Here is a 22,345-nt window from a genome sequence, read left to right as displayed (position 1 = left end):
CAGGTTGGAGTGGCATTAAAATTGATGAAAAGTCCACTCTTGTTCATAAGTGAAAGAGCTTATACTCATAGATTTGTCTTCTTTCTGTAGGAAAAAGATATACACTCAGGCTTGATTGGACCTATTCTGATCTGCCACTCTAACACACTGAACCCTGCTCATGGGAGACAAGTGACAGTACAGGAATTTGCTCTGTTTTTCACTATCTTTGATGAGACCAAGAGCTGGTACTTCACTGAAAACATTGAAAGGAACTGCAGGGCTCCCTGCAACATGGAAGACCCAACTTTTAAAGAGAATTATCGCTTCCATGGTAATATATCCTATACTCAAATATTACTCACTGTGAAATGCAGCATGCATGTGCTTTGACAAATGAGCCTTGAACCAGAGATTTGAATACTGTTTTAATTTAGACTATATGTGGTGCAGCGGAATCCTCATAAGTGTCAGTATTTTTAGGGGAGTGGAGGGAAAGAACCTTATATGAGAGATTTGAACAAAGCTCCCTGTGTTCTCCCTCTAGCAATCAATGGTTATGTGATGGATACACTACCTGGCTTAGTGATGGCTGAGGATCAAAGGATCCGATGGTATCTGCTCAGCATGGGCAGCAATGAAAACATCCATTCTATTCACTTTAGTGGACATGTGTTTACTGTACGGAAAAAAGAAGAGTATAAAATGGCAGTGTACAACCTCTATCCAGGTACGGGCCAATTTATGCTCTTTCTTCTACCTATTGTACTTACTTTAAACGATCATGACATTAGGAATACAGTGAACAAAACAAACAAGCTTCATACCCTCAGTTAACTTACTTTTTCAACTCTAGAGAGAGATAAATAAATTAGCAAAGGAACAAGATCATTTCAGATACAGAATAATTGCTATAAAGGAAATCAAACAGACTAAATGGATAATTAATGTCACAGCAATTTCCCTTATTTACCATCTCAAATCCCACAGGGTACCAGTAGTTATCAAAGAGTGATTTGCTTATATATGTAACCTGTATATTGATTAAGAACTATACAATTTTATTTTGGTTTTCCACTGTCCTTTTAAAACAGGTTTAATACTGGGAGTTAAATTCCCTTATTTCTTCCTAAAAATTCTGATAATCCCTATGAATTTTCTGCTCAGTCTTAAGTAATAAACAGGCCTGAAGTCACTTCATGTTATAAATACAGTTCAAGTCAGAAATTACAATGTCAATTCCAAGATATTAATCAAAATTATGAACTTGATTTAACTTCAATCTCCCCTCCCCCATCTGGAGCCTGCATGGGGCTGGAAGTCTAAATTGGGAAAGGAAAACAACCCCTTGCTAGCTGCTATTTTAAACTCTAGCAAGGATAGGTTAAAGGGAAGAGGATAGGACAGTTCTTACCTACTTAAAAATGGGACTGTTAACATTAAGGTAAGGTATCCTCACATTGTCAGCAACTGGCAGACACTTAAAGCTGGCTCTTTCTCTTGCAGCCTACTTGCAGGGGACATTTGAAAGACTCCCTTATGGGACCCTCTCTCATGAAATACCCTTTAGTTGGTTGGTTTCACCTTTATTCTGGATGTTCACTGTGACACATTTCTCAGCACCTCAGCATTCACATCCAGCTTCTTGCTGCTGGGGAAACTTTACCCCTCTTGACAGCCCTAGTTGACTGGATCCAATAAGATTCAACCCTGACTTCTCTTTCCCTCAGAGTTCACATATGGTCAGTGGGAAATACACCTTTTGCTTTGAAAAACCCTGGGAGTGAAGGCCAATCCTAATGCGTTAGCATTCTCCTACCCCTACCATCTAAACATTCAGTCTAGGGCAGCGCCTGTGGCTGAAAGGAGTAGGGTGCTGGCCCCATGTGCTGGAGGTGGTGGGTTCAAACCTAGCCCCAGCCAAAAACTGCAAAAAAAAAAAAATTAAAACATTCAGTCCACCTGTCCCTCATTTCCTTGGGAGAGGAATGATCAGAACTCAACCTCTAGTGTTTCCAACTATAGTGGTCACATACCAAGTAAGCACATTGGGTTTGAGGGGTCCAAAAATGCTAGAACTGAATTTGGTAGATCTTCTTTGGTCTTCTGTATAAGCCAATATACCTCATGCTCATTTTTTAAGTGAAAAGAAATAACTTTTTTCCTTTCGGTTTTCGTAAGGTGTTTTTGAGACAGTGGAAATGCTACCATCCAAAGCTGGAATTTGGCGGGTAGAATGCCTTATTGGAGAGCACCTACATGCTGGGATGAGCACTCTTTTTCTGGTGTACAGCAAGCGTGAGTACCCCTATGGGCTCCCTGCCTACACTGCCTGCTTCTGTAAAGATTTCTTTTTTCCTAGAATGGTTGCCTGTGTTAAGAAATAAATACAAGCTCACATTATTGTCAAATTTAAAATGAATATTGCTAGTAGAAATCATTACAGTCCTCAGAGGAGAGCATTCTTGAAGCTTTGAAAAAAAGTCCCTATTTTCACAACTTTGAGATGTTCCAAGATTTCCAATAGCAGATTTAGGAACTTAATTTTTGTTAAATTACCAGAAATGACTTATATATACATGTATCACTTGGAAGAGTTTGGGAATTTAACTCTAAACAAGGAAGAGAACCACTGGTATATTTGCAAAATGTGAGTCATTTTACCACTTATTAGGATGAATTAAATGAGACAGTACAATAAAACAGTACAGTTATTGGCAGTACAGTTTTATAATAAACACTATAAAATATTGGCATTTGTTGACGTTCTCCCATTTTCATTGACTTACATTTGAGAAGCTCAATTTTGTGTACTTCTAGCTAGTGTGTTTCCCCCTATTTGATTTCAGAGTGTCAAAATCCACTGGGAATGGCTTCTGGACACATTCGAGATTTTCAGATTACAGCTTCAGGACAATATGGTAAATGTTATACTATTATTTTGGCTGCAAGAAATTGAGCTGATTATATCTTTTATTTATTTCTCTTGGAGAGTTTCAGATAACCAATTCATCCCTATGATTCTATTACTTTTATTCCATCTCCTCTTCTCCATTTCCCACTGTGACCATCTAAAGCCCGACCACCATCATTTCTCACGTGGGCCATGGCACTGCTTCCTTAAATATCCTTCCTGCCTTTAGTATTGTTTCCCTTGAGTCTATTCTCTTCACTATATCAGGAAACTCTACCTTCCTGTGTACAGTAATGGTGAAGCTTGAGTAGGATCTAGAATTCTAAATACAATATTATTTTAGAGCAAGGGTTGTCAAACTACTGTCCACAAGCCAAATGCAGTTTACCACCTATTTTTATATGACATGTAAGCTAAGAATAGATTTTCCATTTTCAAATGATTGAAACAAGAAGAATAATTCATGACATGTGAGAATTATAATATCCAAATTTCAGCATCCACAATAGTTTGGTATTTGAACACAGCCATGCCTATTCATTTACACATCATCTATGGCTATAACAGCAGTTGTGTACTTGCAACACAGACCATATAATCTGCAAAGCCTAAATTATTCAGAATCTGGCCCTTTACAGAAAGTTTACCAACACTTGTTTTAGAGGGGAAAAAAATTCCCCTTTAAAAAGAAGCTTGAGAGTTAGATAGCAAAATAGTAATACAGGTATTTTTCTCTGGGTGGAAGGATTGTGCTTCTTAAATCTATTTTATATTTACTTTTACTTCTTTTTATTGCCGTGTTTTCATTTTTCTATGATGAACATGCATTGCATAATAAAGAAATAATAATATTATTTAGTAGTTCTGGCAACAAATTCCAGTATCAGTTAATTAGAGATACTAATAATCAACAAAATTATTAAACTTTAGAGAATAGAATGGACATGAAGGACAAGTAAAAAACCCTAACATAGTAATCGATACTTCTATAAAGTCTCTATGTTTTTCTCGATCTTCTCCATGGCTAGGACTAACCCTTCCAAGAGAGTAATTTTAGGGTGGTACATGTGCTCAGTGGGTAGGGCACCAGCCCCATATAACAAGGGTGGCTGGTTCAAACCTGGCCCCAGCCAAAGTGCAACAAAAAATAGCCTGGCATTGTGGCAGGCACCTGTAGGTAGGCTGAGGCAAGAGAATCACCTAAGCCCAGGAGTTTGAGGCTGCTGTGAGCTGTGACGCCATGGCACTCTACCGAGGGCAATAAAGTGAGACTCTGTCCTCCCCCCCAAAAAAAAAGAAAGAAAGAAAGAAAAGAAAGTAATTTTATTCCCAAGGGTCTAGAACCAAACCAGCTGAATTTAATCTCTCTTCCCTTTCTTGGGCAAAGGACAATGGGCCCCAAAGCTGGCAAGACTTCATTTTTCTGGATCAATCAATGCCTGGAGCACCAAGGAGCCCTTTTCCTGGATCAAGGTTAGAACATTTCATCAATTAGAACCTCTAAATACTTTCTGTAATATTGAACTTATCATCCTTCAAGACTATGTATGGTATTATTAGATACCTCCAACTGCCTAGGTGGCTTTGAGTTCTCCAGTGACTTTTATTTTAACACAAAAACAAATGGTTCAGTCCCCCATCCCACAAGCAAAGAAAATGTAACTTCTAAAACAATAGAAGTTGTTGAATTCTACACTAGTGGGTTATAGAAAACATCTACTTAGTTCAATCTGGCAAACTAAGTTGGAATCAATACCTGAAATCATGTTTTTAAGTTGGTTAACTCAATTTATTTGAAAGGACTCACTCTAAAATCTTTCAGATTTTTCTCACCTTCCTATTCCCTCTATAGCAGTCCTGTACAATAGAAATATAATGTGAGCCACAAATGCAAACCACATGTGTAATTTTAGAATTTCTAGTATCCAAATGTTTTAACATGAAATTCACTTTAATAATACATTTTACTGGCTCGGCGCCTGTGGCTCAAGCGGCTAAGGCGCCAGCCACATACACCTAAGGTGGCGGGTTCGAATCCCCAGCCCGGGCCCGCCAAACAACAATGACAGCTGCAACCAAAAAATAGCCGAGCGTTGTGGCGGGCGCCTGTGGTCCCAGCTACTTGGGAGGCTGAGGCAGGAGACTCGCTTGAGCCCAGGAGCTGGAGGTTGCTGTGAGCGTGATGCCACGGCACTCTACCCAGGGGGACAGCCTGAGGCTCTGTCTCAAAAAAAAAAAAAATACATTTTACTTAACTCAACATATCTGAAAATATGGAAAATGGAGGAAACTCTTTTGTTTCCATATTTACTCTCAACCTATCTAATATATCTTCCAACCCTGGTACTTAATGTACACACCTTTTACCACCTACTTCCCCAGCTCCATTCTCTTCTCATCGTGCACCAGCTTTTTTCTTCCTCTTCCTAGGGGGCTGAGGAAAATATGCTATATGTTTTCCTTCTTTGTAAGACTATATCTGTTTTTACATTTTTCCTGAGGTTAAAATAGTAAATAGAGACCAGGGAAAAATAAACTGACTTACCAGTAAGCAGACATTAAGAACATGTCTATTAACACCATAGGAACTCATCTTTTTGTCATTGTTTTGTAGACACTACCAATTTTTAATTTGTTTGAACAGCTGTTCACTAATCTTTAAGTATTTTTTGTTTGTCCTTATTCCAAACCACTCATTTGCCATCTTGTATTTCTATGATTACCATTTTCAGCCATATATATATATATATATATATATACCCATATAGTGGACATTTTTTATCTAGTTGACTGCCCTGTTTCTGTCCTATTCTTATTTCTGTTTAGGAAATTATATCTTCATCACTGGATACAATCTTATGAGATTAGTAAACAGAGTGTCTTATGCATGCCTATCTAAACAATCCTGAATGATATACCCTATTATGTTTTACCTTATTAGATTTGACCCATTGTTTCAGCTTGCTAAGCTTCAGTCTCCTAAAGTATTTCCTAGTCTTCCAAGTTTCACATCATTTACTGATTTGATCAGTAAACTTTAATACTCCAACAAAGTCATGATCAAAAAATTTTAAGTAGGTATGGCTTCCTTAGTATGTTCTCAACACAAATAAAGCCACTAAATACTTATCACAACCTTATGAGGTAGATGTTACTACTATCCTCATTTCAGATAAGGAAAATGAAGCATGAGGAAGTTAGATATTGTACCTCAAATCATATAGCCAATAAGTGGCTGATCCAAAATTCAAACTCTGATAGTTGGGCTCTAGAGATCTTATTCATAATAGTATAGTAGCCTGTTTCTAGAATGTTCCTTTTAAGTTGATAATCACATATTAACTATCACTGTTTATTTATAGTAATTAAACCAGTTACAAATACTTCTGTTTATGTTGCCTCATCCTCAGTGTGGTCTTTGCCATCTATCCTACGTTGGACTAGCTAGACATTTTCTTGATCTGATAACTTTATTAAACAGTACTTAGCACATAGCAAGTGCTACAAAATATTCTTTGAATGAGTATATGAATGTAACTTAGAGTCAACTGAAGGAGACAGTAAGTAAGCACAAGGGTCATGACCAGTCCAGTTTGGACATGTCAAGCTCCTGAGAGAACATGTTAAGTTTGTCTTGCTTGTTAGAGCAGTAATTGAAACCTCTTATAATGCCCACATCTTCTTTAAGAACTGATCATTCCTTAGCACTCTAGCATTATTCATTCATTCATTCCAAAGCCTATGGTATGCATCACTATTATACCGGATGCCATGCTAAGGCTAGAGAGAATATAAAACTTAACATTTATTGAGTGTTGAGTATGTGCCAGGCACTGAACTCTGCACATTATGTGTATTAATTCTTTGATCTTTATGGTAGCCCTTTGAGATAAATACTAATATTATCTCCACTTTACAGATAAACAAACTGAGGGCATGGTAGCTCATGCCTGTAATCCTACCGAGGCAGCTGGACTACCCTGAGCTCAGGAGTTTGAGACCAGCCTGAGCTAGAGGAAGACCCCTGTCTCTAAAAATAGACAGGCATTGTGGTAGGCACCTGTATTCCCAGCTACTGGGGAGGCTGAGGCAAGAGGATGGTTTAAGCCCAAGAGTTTGAAGTTGCTGTGAGCTGTGATGCCACGACATTCTACCTAGGGCTACAAAGTGAGACTCTGTCTCAAAAAGAAAAATACAGATAAACAAACTGAGACAAAGAAAGGTCAGGTCACTCAAATTGTTTACTGCCTTAAGGATCTCAGTCTAATAAGGAAGGCAGACAAGCAAAGCAACCTATATAATATGGTGCAAAGTTTCCTATAATGAAGTTATATCAATGAAGTTATATGGTAACCTTCAAAATATTTTCCTTGGCCTTTTGGTAAACTGTAGTGATATTCATTAATGACATATAGAACTTTTTCTGGGATGAGTTTGTAAACTTAATTATCAGACTTCATCTAAAGTAAAGTGGAAGCATAGAAGCAGCACTAAATTTGTCTAGATAAGTCAGAGAAGACTTGGAGAAATAGTTTCTGAATAACACTTAAAGGAGGTGTAGCAGTTTAAAGCTAATAGCAACACTGGGATGGGGCTGCTCTGGGGAGATAATGGGAAATTGGCTTTGGCTAGATTGAGGCCGATGAGTCCATATGAGCAGCATAAAAGATGTGTGTACAGAGGAACTGGGGGCTCAATAATTTGGAAATGGTCTAGTTTGCCAGAAGGCTGGATAAGAATTCAATAAGCATCTTCTTAATCATTCCTACCGTTTATGCCACAGCTTCACACACATGTCCACATTTCACCCTTTCAGGTGTCTGCTTCACCTGCACATCTAAGGTAAATGCTAGGCATATCTGTAGCAATGTAGATTCTTCCTAAGCCAATAATTAATTTCGGGAGGTTGTACACACATTTAAAAACAAGTTAAAGTGTTGTTTTAATTGGTAGGTGGATCTGTTGGCACCAAAGATTATCCATGGCATCAAGACCCAGGGTACCCGTCAGAAGTTCTCCAGCCTCTACATCTCTCAGTTCATCATCATGTATAGTCTTGATGGGAAGAAGTGGCAGACTTACCGAGGAAATTCCACTGGGACCTTAATGGTATGTAATTAGTCCTTTTGAGAGATTACATAAATTTTTCTTTTAAGGGCTCTTGACAGATTTCAGATACCATACAAACATTCCTAGCTTCTGCAAATTTAAATCCAAAAAAGAATTTTTCACCTTTGGGAAATAGGAGTGATTGTGGACATATAAACAAAAATGAAGTAGTATCAAGGTTCTCATAGATGATAGAAATGAAAAGTTGCTCTACTGACAGAAATATGTGAATCGGGACTGGGTGCTTTGATAAGATTGTTAGTTTGCTTATGGATATCCTACCTTTGAGATGATAGTTAGCCAATCAGGGTGAAATGTCCAGAGGGTAGTAAGTGAAAGACTTGAGTTTAGGGGGTAAAACCATGAATAGGAATGAATATTTGTGATTTCCACATAAAAGGATATGTGAAACCTCAAAAACTGATGAATTCCATAAGGGTGAGCTGAAGACTCTTAATTTAAAAGTCTTAAAACCTTAAAATTATTGTCTACTTTTCTCTCATTTTTATGCTACCCTATGAATTGATCCATAAATCTGGTCAATTCTTCCTTTGCCTCTTGCATCACTTCCTTGTTTCCTCTTACACTACAGTCACCAGAGCCCCATCACCTCATACTTGATCTGTTATGTTACACTACTACTAAACAGTCTTCCTCTTTTTCTGATGTCTTCTCTAATAAAAGCTATACATCATTTTCAGAATAATCATCTTATCCCCAGCCCAAAACCTTTCAATGTCTTCTTGTTGTGTTCAGAAAAGTTCAAAGTCCACAAATGGCCCTGCACAACATAATTTTTGTTTGCCCCATTACATCCATTTTCCTGCTTCTCTGCCCACTTCTTGTTCTGTGATGCAAGCCTGCATAGAATAAGTCAAAAAAGGTATCTTGTTCTGTAGCTTTGGTTGGATTTTACCAACAGAAAGCACTGACGAAAGATTAGAGCAGTGGTTCTCAACCTTCCTAATGCCTCCTAAGGCTGTGACCCTTTAATATAGTTCCTCATGTTGTAGCGACCCCAACCATAAAATTATTTTCGTTGCTGCTTCGTAACTGTAATTTTGCTACTGTTATGAATCTTAATGTAAATATCTGATATGTAGGATGTATTTTCATTGTTACAAAGGGGTCATGACCCACAGGTTGAGAACCACTAGATTAGAGTAAGACTGGCATATTTATTCTCCTGACTTCCTTCCTTGTGACTTTATCCACAGAAGGTCAATGCTCCCCTCAGAGTGGCTTTCTCTGCCTGTACCCATTACTATAGCTGTGCACCAAACCTCTCCAAAATGTAGTGTCATAATAACAACTATTTTGTTTTGTTCATGGATTCTGTAGGTCAGGACTCTAGACAGGGCACAGCAGGGATGGGCAGTCTCTATTCCACAGTGTCTGGGGACTCAGCTGAGAATATTTAACAGCTGGGTATTGGAATCAAGTGTAAGCATCTTCACTTGTATTTCTGGTAGTTGATAGTGGCTTTCAGCTAGGACAAAATCAGGGGTTATTGACTGAAATAACTTTACATGGCTTTCCCTTGAGGTCTGGGCTTTCTGACACATTATCAATCCCATCTTAGGACTTCTAAATGTGAGTGCTACAGTTAACAAGGTGGAGAACACACCACCTTTTCAGACCTAGTCTTCTGAGTTATGCAGCATCACTTTTAATACATCTTATTGATTATAACCAATCACACATTCATCCGGATTCAAAGGGAAGGGACATAGACCCTATTTCTCAATGGAAGACATGTCAAATAATTTTTGGTAATTTTGTAACCACAAAATAATTTACCCAATTATTTCCTTTAGGATTCTGCTCTTTCTCCTTATCCCTTCAAGTCTAGAGATGGTAATACACTGCCACCACTTTCCTAACTAGTACCTTTGTTAAATCTTCCTCAAATTAACCTCATTTGTGTATTTCCTATTCTTTGTTAGAACCCTGTTTCAACTATCAAACTGACACTTATTAAATTGTTTACTGGACTGAATAAACTCTGGTTTGTCCAGTTTTTTTTAAAAAAAAGAACCCTGTCTCATACATAGTATTTGGTTCTAACCAGCCTGGTAAACAGGAAACAGTAATCACCCTAAATATTTCTGTGATTGAAGTACGTACACACAGACACCCCCCAACACACACACACAAATAAGCCTATCTTGTTCCTGACTTTAATGGGAACGTGTCACATGTATCACTATTTAATATATTGTTCAGTTAGTTTCAAACAAATACTTTTTTTTTGCAGTTTTTGGCAGGGGCTGGGTTTGAACCCGCCACCTACAGTACATGGGGCCGGTGCCCTGCTCCTTTGAACCACAGATGCCACCCTCAAACAAGTACTTTTTAATAATGTTTTTAAAGTTTCCTTCCATTCCTACTTTATTTGGGATGACAGCTGAGTTTTATCAAATACTTTTCTGGTATCTTTCACATAATCACATTTCCTCTCAATAGTATGCTAGCAAGTGACAACCAACCAACTCAGGGGCAAAGTGAACAGAGGTTAGGGAGAAAAGGCCTTGATTTGTAAAATCTGCTGATTTCCATGATATGAATAACACTCCCATCATGCCTTACTTCAAACTACATATGTGGTGTCATTGAATGCAGAGTTGAGAAAAGTGTACAGTTGGCTTTCACATGCTACCACAAGAGAGCCCCAGCACACATTGAATGTAACCGTGCTACATTCCAGGAAAAAGATTCCTTAGTCATGTCTAGTAATTGTTTAAAACTTAGCTAGATCTGGCTCGGTGCCTATAGCTCAACCGGCTAAGGCGCCAGCCACGTACACCTAAGGTGGCGGGTTCGAATCCCCAGCCCGGACCCGCCAAACAACAATGACGGCTGCAACCAAAAAATAGCCGGGCGTTGTGGCAGGCACCTGTGGTCCCAGCTACTTGGGAGGCGGAGGCAGGAGACTCGCTTGAGCCCAGGACTTGGAGGTTGCTGTGAGCTGTAATGCCACGGCACTCTATCCAGGGGGACAGCTTGAGGCTCTGTCTCAAAAAAAAAAAAAAAAAACTTAAGCTAGATCTAATTTGCCAACATTGTTTAACTTCTCTATATTCATTAATAAAATTGACTTGCCAGGCTGGCACCTGTAGCTCAGTGGTTAGGACACTGGCCACATGCACCAGGGCTGGTGGGTTCAAAACCGGCCCGGGCCTGCTAAACAACGACAACAACAAAAAAATAGCCAGGCGTTGTGGCGGGCGCCTGTAGTCCCAGCTACTTAGGAGGCTGAGGCAGGAGGATTGCTTGAGCCCAAGAGTTTGAGGTTGCTATGAGCTATGATGCCATGACACTGTAGCATTGGGCAAAATACTGAGATTCTGTCTCAAAAAAAAAAAGATAAATTACCTATTTATTAACCACTCTGAGATGAGGTTTATTCCTTTAATAAATGGACATTGAGAAATCACTATGTTCTGGGCTCTAATCGAGGGGTGGGAAAACTATAGCCCATGAATTTGGCCTGCAGTCTGCTTCTGTATGGACTATGAGTTAAGAATGGCTGTTACATGTTTAAAGGATTACAAATACAAGCAGACAAGTGTATGCAACAGAGATCATTCATGGCCTGTAATGACTAATATATTTCTATCTGGTCCCTCACAGAAAGTTTGTAGACGGCTGGTCTATTCTAATGGCAGGAGAGAAACCTTGGGAGTAAACATTAATCTCTAGTAGTAGAACTTGAGTCCCAGAGCTTGCCTAAATTGACTAATTTCAGAGCTTTGCCCTAAATTGACTTTGAGTCCCAGAGCTTGCCTAAATTGACTAATTTCAGTCTTGATCATCTTCCTCCAACATATGGGTTCTGAAATGTTTCTATGTCTTTGTACCATCCACATATAAAATGTTCTTTCATAAGCAGTATTTGTCATCATAGAGAGAACCCCGACACCCATCAAAGATCACTACTTCACTGCCACCATGTTGAAGTTTACTTTTTTATATAATTAGGAAAATATTATTTGTTTCAAAAGAAAATTATGTGGGAAAGGTAAAGGTTTCAGAGTGTATACTACACACATAGTCTTTTTTTTTTATGGTTTGAGATTCCTTGAGGTACAAAGAATTAGGTTACACTGATTGCATTTGTTAGGTAAAGTCCCTCTTATAATTGTGTCCTGCCCCGAGTGGTGTGCCACACACTGTGACCTCTCATTTCCTCCCTCCTCCTTCTTTCCCCTACCCCTTACTTTGTAATATATCATCTATTGCCTTCATTTTAGAATTGAGTACATTGGATTCTTGCTTCTCCATTCTTGTGATGCTTTACTGTGTTCCACCTCCATCCAGGTTAATACAAAAGATGTAAAGTTTCCATCTTTTTGATGGCTGAATAGCATTCTGTGGTATACACATACTGCAGCTTGTTAATCCAATCCTGGGTTGGTGGGCATTTAGGTTGTTTCCACAGTTGGTGATTGTAAATTGAGCTGTTATAGTCTAGTGCAAATGTCCTTATGATAAAATAATTTTTTTCTTCTGGGTAGATGCTTAATAATGGGATTGCAGGATCAAATGGGAGGTCTAATTTGAGTTCTTTGAGGATTCTCCATACTTCCTTGCTGTAGATTGTCTGGGCAGCAGGTAATCTTCTGGGGTATGAGATGTTAGTCACAACACTGATACAACTATATAAGATGGAGACTGGAAGCCATTGTCTTGCCAAGGACACTGTCCTGTATTCCTGACTTCTTCATCCTCAGTCCCCACAGGGTTGGGAGCATGAAGCCCTACTCAGCCCACTTAATTGACACACATTGACTTTTACAAACCATGTCCTATGGCTACACAGTGGTTTTCCCACGTGTTACTCAAATCTCCCCAGGAATGGCTGCCCCACTTATCAGGCATGCCAGAGCTGGCCTCACACTAGTACCCTAAGGGCCAAGCCTGCAAGGCACCTTTCCCACAATGGCAGTTCCTGGACTGCATCCAAACAATAAAAGCTCTGCTGCACCCTGTGGCTCAGTCCCAGCCCCTGGGTACTGTTCAAAATCACTCACTCGCTCTCCCAACATAACTCAACCAAGTGCCCCCCCCCAAAAAAAAAAAAGCCTACAGGGCAGGGCTTCTCTGCCTGCAAATTATCCCACCGCAGCTACATTGGCCAGCCTCTGCCTGAACACAACAAGTACTTACAACTTTTTAACTGTTTCCATCTTCCTCTTGGGGTCCTGAAGGGTCCTGCTGACTTCCTTGTGCCCCCAAAAGGACATTTCTGGGTAGAGACCACAAGCCAGAGATGTCTGGAGTCTTTTCTCCCCAATCTCACCGCACACAGCTACAAAGAAGCCATCTCTAGTCCACCATCTTGCTCCCATGTTCAGGTTTAAAATATTTTGATTGTGAATCTGGAATTGTCTGTGAACATTTAAATAATAGGGATCTTTCTCCTTTGGTTTTCAAGTTAAAAACTGATTGTGTCCTTTAAAAACATTTGTCTTTGGCGTGTAGGAAAACAGTGTTAACTTTGGTATCAGAGGGATGTATTACAAGCTAACTCTGTCAGAAAAGCTGAAATCTGGCCTTGGCCCAGTTATGCCTGTGATTAAGTATCTGAGGGAGATACTTAAATGAGCAAACTGCAAATGGGAACCAGGAGTTTTAGTGTTTCCTAGAATTATGCCTATATGCCCATACCTGACTCTCTGGTTATCCCCTCCCTCACCTCCCTGACACGGAGGCCTAAGGAGGCTTCTCCTTAAGGCGGAATCCCAAAAATTATGAGTCATGCTCCGTAACTCCTCGACAGTTCTTTGGTCATAGGAGAATAAGGCAGCTGGCCAGGCCCACCACCCAGGTTGAGAGTGTACCAGAAAAAAGCCAGAGTAAAGGAACACACACCCTTACCACTTTAGCAGGAGGTTGGGCTGTATGGCTCCATAGGACCCTTCCTTGGCAGCCACATGAGAGAAGATGAGTGGTGGCTGGATCTGTCTCAGATGGGCCTCTCCTGTGCTTCCCATTACTTCCACCTCCTTGAAGCAGAAAAGAATACCCTAAAAGTCCCACCCATTTTGAGGCACTTAACTGACAGTGACCACCCTCCACACCTCTCCCTCAACCTCTGAACAACAAGGTGACCAAAAAATCACCTCCCCCCAACTGGGTCCTTAAATCTCAGCCCCAAAGATTAGTACTGTGTACAGTCTCAGCCAAAAGAATGCATTTTCCCAAAAGTGATCACTGTCAAAAGGGTAAAAACAATCAGTAAGAAATAGCTAACCTGGTTTGCATGTACCAAAGGGCACTGGAAACTTAAGTATTTTACAATGGAACACCATCCTACCTTAGGGGAACCAGCAAGACACTGCCTTGCAATCACATGATCACACAATACCAATCAATTAGCTACACACGGATTTTACATTTTCGAGTTAAATAAAAGTTGCAGCAAGATCCCTATGGCAAATAAAAGTTGCAATGTGGATTCCAGATACCTCTAGGGTATAAAGCCAGAACAAATTCCCATGCAAATGGATAGAACTGTTGCAATGGACACACCTGCATTGCAATGATAGGAGGTAGGGCCTGCCTCATGGATGGTCTCTGTAGATTCTCACTGCTCTCCCTTAGCCCACATACTAGGCCTACTGTAAATTTCAAATGAAGGAATGCATCCTGGCACTGAAAGAGAGTTATCTGGGGCAGCCTCTTGCAAGCCCCAGACAAGTAGGTACGATAGTCACACTGTATAGCTGGAGTACATCTAAACCACAGGTGAGGGGCATTAGCCTCATCCTGGATTGAGGGCTCCAGCAACAACAGGTTGTAAGGAATAAAATGACTCCCATGTGTAGGCCTGGTGCAGGTGAATCAAGGGAGCAAATGGGTGATCACCAAGACACAGAAACACTAGCAGGGGTCCTCTAACTTTTTAAGCAGGGGGCCAGTTCACTGTCCTTCAGACGGTTGGAGGGTCAGACTGTGGCCCCGGGATGAGTCGGCTGCTAAGCAGAACAGACAGCAGAGGAAAAACACCCAGCAGGCCAGATAAATGTCCTAGGCGGGCCGCATGTGTTTGAGGACCCCTGCACTAGTGTCTAAGTCAAGTGCCACGATGAAAGCACACAGCTTAGGCACATTGCATTTAAACAGAGCAGTGCAAAATGACACAGTTACTATGAAACAAAAATGGGAGTTGGAGGCGGTGAGGGGTGGGGAGAAGAAGGAAATTAAAGGGATTCTCATTTTTATGTTGAATTGGTTTTTAAGCCAGCCTAGTCCACTATTCTGTGAAAATGTACTTGGAAATAAGTTTTTTGGTACCTATCAGACAACTACATTCCTACAATGGCAACAGGATAACATACAACATAGAACTTGGAACAATGTCTTTTACTTCTCCCCAAAGCAAACATGGATGGGTGAGGTTTACTTAGTTAATGTGATTCACCATCAGATCCCCTGTCCTGAGGGGGAGATGGTTTCTTGCAGAACGAGGTGAAGGAGGTGGTTCTGCTCTGGAGTCAACAGTGGCCACATGTCCACCTGCAGCGCCTTGATGGCTTCTGTGTCTTTCTCCTGGGTAGCCATGACCAGGGACTGGAGGAGCAGAAAGAGCTCCTCGGGCAGCTGGCCTCCGCTTTCCTGCCCGTGGCTGTCAAAAGCCTCCCAGGAGTACTTCTCCAGGGTCTGGGCGTGCTCTGGCAACAACTTGGCAGGCGGCGGCTGCAGTAACAGCAGCAGCAGCACGCGAGACACCTCGCAGCGGACCACCAAGTCCGAGAAGGCGCCCAGGGCAGCGGGCGAAGGCGCCGCAGAACCGGCGTTCGGAGGGAGCTGCACAGCGGGCACCGTTTGTGTAGCGCAGAGCGCAGGCTGAGGCCCTCGTGGCGGCGAGGGAGGCGGCGGCAGCTGCACGGGGTGGCTGCCGTGCTCCCGCGCCAGGCGCTGCATGTGTGTGAAGACCGCCAAGGCGCCGTTGTAGTCGCGCGCCAGCAGCTGGCAGGAGGCGGCCTCGCCGAGCGCCTGCAGCGCAGCCAGGGGCAGCTGGGGCAGCTGGAGCTGGGAGGCGCGCTGGAAGTGGCCGGCGGCGGCGGCCGGCTGGCCCAGGTCGCGCAGGGCCGTGGCCAGCTCCAGGCACAGGGCGGCAGCGGCGGCCGGCTGGCCGAGCTCCAGGTGCAGACGGACAGCGGCGCCCAGGGCACTGGCGGCGGCTTGCAGCGGCTCCCCGTAGGCGGCGGGGCAGACCAGGCGCTGGCGCGCGTCGCGTTCCTGCTGCAGAAAGAGGCGCGCGGCCTCGGTGAGGGCCAGCGCCTCGCCGGGCCCGTGGAAAAGCGCCTGCTGGCAGCGCGCCACGGCCAGCTGGCACCAGGCCGCGTATGGCAGGCACTCCTGGGCGCGCAGCTCGCGGCCCAGCTGGCCGAACTGCTCGCCGGCTTCCGCCACGTTCGGCTTCCGCAGAAAACGCTTCTTCAGCTTGTTGGACACCAGCCGGTACCGGGCCAAGAAGTCCCCAGCCTCGGGCCCCGGGCTTGCACCCCCACCCAGACCAGCGGCCGCCGCCGCTGCCATGGCGGCCGCCATGGTCGCCGCCCCAAGCACTTCCGGACGCACTGACGCAGCCAGTGGACGTAGCGGCGCCCTCGGTGGGCTGCGACGTGCCCTGCGTCTCCCCGCGCCGGGGCCCGGGAGCGCGCGCCCGCCCCGTCGCCCTGGTGATATGCAAAGAGCGGGGGTCGAAGGCGGGGCGACCTGGTCGTGAGCTGCGTATGCAAATCGAGGGCCTTGGGGCGGAGCCTGGCCGACGACGCGTCCGTCCGCCAATCTCCAAAAGAGGGTCTTGGCCGGCAGGTGGGGCCAGGTCTTTCGCCAGCTGTTGCTAGGTTACCGCTTGTTTCTCTCTGTTGCTAAGAGCGTCTCATAGCATCTCTGGAGGCGGCCAACTCAACTCGAGACCCTGCCTGACCCCCTACCTAGTCCGTGTTTGTGTGTTTCTGGGCTGTGTGGTCATTACTCCTCCTGCCTGGGCAAAGCCCTTAACCCACTGGAGCGCACGCCGACCGCTCCGTCCACCTGTCCACCCCTGTCCTGGCAGCCTTTCCAGGTCCGTCCCATCACCGCAGCATTCTGGCGCCTTGGCCAGGCAGGCCCCGACCTGCTCAGCGCTGACGGTGACAGCGGAGTCCGCGGTCGCCCCACCCCACTCAGCCCCTCCCCCAGGGCCACCTTGCACTGCCAATGGGGGACACTGCTCCTCGGCGCCACAGCCGAGTCCCACCGCGCCCCGGCCGCCCGCCCCTCCCTGCGGCTACGGCAGCCCATAACCCTGTGCGACGCAAAGTGACTCCAGCACACGCGTGAGGTTCTGCAAACATTTAATGAAACTCGCTGAGGGTGGGCAGAGAGGGGGAGACGTTGGCGTCGGGAGGGCGGACGGTCAGAGTCTGGACGGCAGCTGGAAGGACGAACGGTCAGCTGGGAGGATGGATGTCATGCGGAAGGACGGACAGCAGCTGGGCAGCTGGGCAGCTGGGCAGACAGATGGGCAGCCTGGCGGACGCAAGGCCTGACAAGGCTCAGGAGCCAAGGCCGGCAGCTACTACTGCCCCGGGGCGACCTGAGAGATGGTGGTGCTCCCGAACAAGCCGCTGAGCAGAGAGTTGTTGTGGACCGCCATGTCCACCAGCTCCGAGGTGATGCGCCTCCGGCCGTAGTTCTTAGTTCTGGGCCTCGTTGCCCGCCAGCTCCAGAACCTTGGCTGTCAGGTACTGGATGATGGCAGTGATGAAAACCCGAGCAGAGGCGCTCAGCCACTGGGAATAGTGGCCCTTCTGCAGAAGGCGCTCCATCTGGCTCACTGAGAAAGTCAGCTCGGCTCTGGCTGAGCGCCAGCGGTGGTGACTCCGATGAGACGGGACCGCCCTCGACGACTCTTGTTGCCCAGCATGCTGGACGTGGCCTGCGGCTCCTACCTCAGTTCAGCCTAGCTAGACTCGACGGCTCTCAGAAGCGGTTACTGTCTCTTACTTACTCCGTAACCTCGCAACGGTGGGCCAGGCCCTCATTGGTCGGGGAGCAAGCTGCGTTCAGTTACGTCAGCACGCGTGGGCCCAGGTCATTGCCTTCTACGTGGCCCGCAGGGAGCAGCCCTGGACTGATGGTGGCAGCCCTGAGAGGATGCCGCGCTCCCTCGTCCTTGGACCCTCTCCTTGGGTGAACTCTCCCTTTCTACTGGGTGAGGACATCCTGCGAAAGATGGGGGGGTGGAAGGAGGGTGGGTACGACTCAGTGGTATGTGTTCATGGTGTTGGATAGCCATCGCAGCCACCTAGTTTCACGACATTTTCAGCACGTCCCAAAGAAGCCCCTGTGCCCATTAAGCACCCACTTGCCATGCCCCACCCCACCCCACCCCACCACACACATCACCACCACCCACACTCCCCCTAGTCCCTGGCTAACACTGTCTGCTTTCTGTCCACAGAGGTTTCCCTATTCTAGACATTCCCTATCATTGGTGTTTTTGTGTTGCTATAAATGGACACCTTAGAGTGGTCAATTTATATAGAAAAGTGATATATTTGACTCAGACTCACAGTTCTGCAGGCTGTACAAGAAGCATGGAACCATCGCCTGGATCTAGTGAAGCCCTCAGACCTATTGCACTCATGGCAAAAGGGAAAGGGAAACCAGCATGTGCAAACATTACATGGTAAGAGAGGAAACAAAAGAGTAAGGAGATTCCAGGCTGGTTTCAACAATCAGCTCTTGTAGGAATTAAAAGAGCAAGAACTTGTTCATTACTACAAGTACAGCACCATTCTTTTGGTGAGGGATTCACCTCCATGACCTAAACAACTCCCATTAGGCCCTGCTTCCAACATTACAGATCAAATTTCAACATGAGTTTCAGTGAAGCCCAACAAACCATATTCAATCCAGAGCATTCTGCCTTTGGTCCCCCAAATCTCATGTCCTCACATATAAATTACAGTAGAAACTCCCTAGTTAACCACCTCCCTATACTGACCACCTCCTTAAGTTGACCTCATTATCATAGACTGGACATTCACCAAATCTATGTATCAGTAAAGTATGCCTAGTTCCTTATGATGACCACCTCCATATGCTGACCACATTGTTACAGTCACTTGAGTGGTCAACTTACAGAGGTTCTACTGTAAAATCATCCCTTCTCAATATTCCCCCAAAGTCTTAACTGGTTCCAGCAGTGACTTCAAAGTCCAAAGTCCCATTTGAGAGTCAAGGCAAGTTACTTCCAGCTGTAAGCCTGTGAAATTAAAAAAAAAGTTATTTACCTCACTGATACAATGGTATAATAGACATTGGTAAACACTACCATTCCAAAAGTGAGAAATTGGCCAAAAAGAAAAAGGTAACGGGGCCCACACAAGTGTGAAGTCTGTCAGGGCAAACATTGAACCTTAAAGCTCCCAAATAATGTTTGACTTCATGTCCTGCATCCAAGGAACAGTAGCTTGAAGAGTGAGGCAACCTATCCCCATGGCTTTGCTGGGCACAGCCCACATGGCTGTTGTCATGAGTTGGCATCCAATGTCTGTGCCTTTTCCAGGCTGAGATTGCACCTTGCTGGTGATTCTATAATTCTGGGCTTTTGAGGATGATGGCAGTGCTCCCACAGCTCCACTAGGCAGTCCCACCTATTGGGGACTCTCTGTGGGGGATCAAACCCTGCATTTCCAGTTGGCATTGCCTTAGTAGGGTCTCTCTGTAGGGGCTCTGCTGCTGTGGCAGGCTTCTGCCTGGGCTCCTAGGTTTTCCCATACCTCCTCTGAAATCTAAGTGGAATCTGCCAGGTCTTCACTATTCTTACATTCAGAATACCTGAAGAGTTAGCATAATGTTGGTGCCACTAAGGCTTACTGCTTGCATTCCTTGGAACAGGGGTCCAACAGTCATCTGGGGCTTTTGAGCTGCAGCTGGTGCTGGAGCAGGAGGGATACCAGGATGCAAGGACAAATATCCTGATGTGGCTCAGGACAGCTGCACCTGGGCCTAGCTCCTAGAAGTATTCTTGGCCTCTGGGCCTATAATGGAAGGGGCTGCACCTTGAAGATTTCTGAAATGGCTTCAGGGCCTTCGTCCTTTTGTCTTGACTATTAGCACCTGGCTCCCTTTAATCCATGCTAATCTCTCTAGCAAAGGGTTGCTGTGCAGCCCACTTGGATTACACTCCTGAAAATTCTCTTCTCTAACTCATAACCTTGCTGAGAATTTTACAAATTTGCATGCTATGCTTCCCTTTTAATTATAAATTCTAACTTTAGGTCATTCCTTTGCCCCCATATGTGATTGTAAAGTGTTAAAAGAATCTCTGCCACTTGAAATCTTTGCTGCTGAGAAATTTCTTCCACCAGATACCCTAGGCCATTACTCTTACCATGAGCCTTGCACAACCCTTAGCTTGGAGATAATGTAGCCAAGTTCTTTGTTAAGGTGTAACATGGGATATCTTTCCATTTCCTTATGTCATCTTTAATATCTTTCAACAATGTTTTGGAATTTTCAGTGTACAAGTCTTGCACCTCCTTGGTTATATTCGTTCCCAAGTATTTTATTCTTTTTAATGCTATTTTAAATCAAATTTTTTTCTTAATTTCACTTCAGATTGTTGATTGCTAAGATATATAAATATAACTGATTTTTATGTGTTGATCTTTTCTGAATTCATTTATTAGCTCTAATAATTTTTGTAAATTCTTTGGGATTTTCTATATAAGCTTGGATAATTAAGTTTGCAAATGTGTCCTAGAAAAAGTGCTACATACCTCACTACTGAGTATCACTACAGTCACTATCAAAGTACTCCCCTTGGGAAGCTATGCACCAATACCAGTGCCTAGTCCCCCCTTCAAAGTGCTTTTTCTAGAATTAATTTATTAACTTAATTGTCCAACCTCATACAATCACAGCTCTGATGGCCATTCCTAGGGGGAGTACTTTGAAGGTGACCATAGTGATATCAGCAATGAGGTATATAGCACTTTCTAGGGTGAGTTCACAAACTTAATTGTCCAACTTGATATATAACATTTTCTTCATTAATTCATCCATCAATGGATACCTAGGTTGATATCATATCTTGACTATTATGAACAATATCACAATGAGTGTAAAGATCTGTTTGGCATACCGATTTCATGTCCTTTGTACATATACACAGTAATGGGATTGCTGGATCATATGATAGTTCTATTTTTAATGTTTTGAGGAACCTCCATACTGTACTAGTAACTGTACTAGTTTACATTCCTACCAATAGTGTTCTAGCATTACCTTTCCTTCACATTTCCACCAACACTTATCTTTTGTCTTTTTGCTAATAGCTAATTACTATGGTTTGAGTGTTTCACACCTCAAAAAAACATGTGTTGGAAACTTAATCCCCAGTGAAATAGTGTTGAGAGATGGAACCTAATGGAAGGTGCTTAGGTCATTCAGCTTCACCCTCATGAATGAATTAATGATGATTATAAAAGGGCATCAGGTTATGAGTTTGACCTCTTGCTCTTTCTTGCCCTATTTTTGCCCTTGTACCATGGGATGAAGGCCTTTGCCAGATGCTGGCCACTCCATTTGGGACTTCTGAGTATCCAGAACCATGAGCCAAATAAATTTGTGTTCATTATACATTATTCAGTCTGTGGTATTCAGATATAGCAGTGGAAGATGGCTTAAGATACTATTGTAACAGGTGTGAGGTAATAACTCATTATGTTTTTATTTGCATTCTGCCGATGCTCAGTGACATTGAATATCTTTCCACATATATGTATGTAGGCCTTTTGTATGTCTTCTTTTGATAAATGTTTATTCAGGCCCTTTGTCCACTTTTTCACCAGCTTTTTCTTTTTTACTGTTGAATTCCTTCAGTTTCTTATCTGGTTGAAATATTAGGCCCTTGTCAGGTATGTGGTTTGCAAATATTTTCTTTCATGTCATAGATTGCATTGTCACTCTGTTGATTGTTTTTTCTTTGCTGTGTATAAGCTTTCTAATTTGATGAAATTCTACTTATCTCTTTTTGGTTTTTTTGCTGGTGTTTTTCATGTCATACCTCCCCTCCCCAAAAAAAGTCATTGCCCAGACGAAAACAAGAAGCCTTTTCCTTGGCTCTGTGTCTTTAGCACAGTGATTATGGCGCCAGCCACATACATGGAAGGTGGTGGGTTTGAACCCAGCCCTGGCCAGCTAATCAACGATGAAAACTGCAACAAAAAAATAGCCAGGTGTTGTGGCGGGCACCTGTAGTCCCAGCTACTTGGGAGGCTGAGGCAAGAGAATTGCTTAAGCCCAAGAGTTTGAGGTTGCTGTGAGCTGTGACAC

General features: G+C 43.7%; 2 protein-coding genes across 2 annotated transcripts in view; one reads left to right on the top strand and one right to left on the bottom strand.

Annotated features, from left to right (window-relative positions):
* The window catches only part of F8 (coagulation factor VIII), a 217,711-nt gene that overhangs the window by 156,791 nt on the left and 38,575 nt on the right, over window positions 1–22,345 (top strand). Inside the window, exons 17-22 of the mRNA XM_003802734.2 lie at window positions 91–313; window positions 527–709; window positions 2,161–2,277; window positions 2,829–2,900; window positions 4,281–4,366; window positions 7,847–8,002. Coding sequence (XP_003802782.1) covers window positions 91–313; window positions 527–709; window positions 2,161–2,277; window positions 2,829–2,900; window positions 4,281–4,366; window positions 7,847–8,002 — 837 coding nt within the window. The remainder of the gene's footprint in view (window positions 1–90; window positions 314–526; window positions 710–2,160; window positions 2,278–2,828; window positions 2,901–4,280; window positions 4,367–7,846; window positions 8,003–22,345) is intronic.
* F8A1 (coagulation factor VIII associated 1) lies at window positions 15,270–16,575 on the bottom strand. The gene has a single exon (XM_003802735.3). It carries the CDS (start codon window positions 16,559–16,561, stop codon window positions 15,431–15,433), a length of 1,131 nt encoding a protein of 376 aa, XP_003802783.1. The 5' UTR covers window positions 16,562–16,575; the 3' UTR covers window positions 15,270–15,430.

Source organism: Otolemur garnettii, unplaced genomic scaffold, assembly GCF_000181295.1.
Source record: "Otolemur garnettii isolate 467f Iridium unplaced genomic scaffold, OtoGar3 scaffold00259, whole genome shotgun sequence".
Taxonomy (NCBI): Eukaryota; Metazoa; Chordata; class Mammalia; order Primates; family Galagidae; genus Otolemur; species Otolemur garnettii.
This window is presented reverse-complemented; position numbering and strand designations above follow the sequence as displayed.

Coding starts and splice junctions, on each gene's coding strand:
- F8A1 (XM_003802735.3), bottom strand. CDS start 16,561: ATGGCGGCCGCCATGGCAGCGGCGGCGGCCGCTGGTCTGGGTGGGGGT.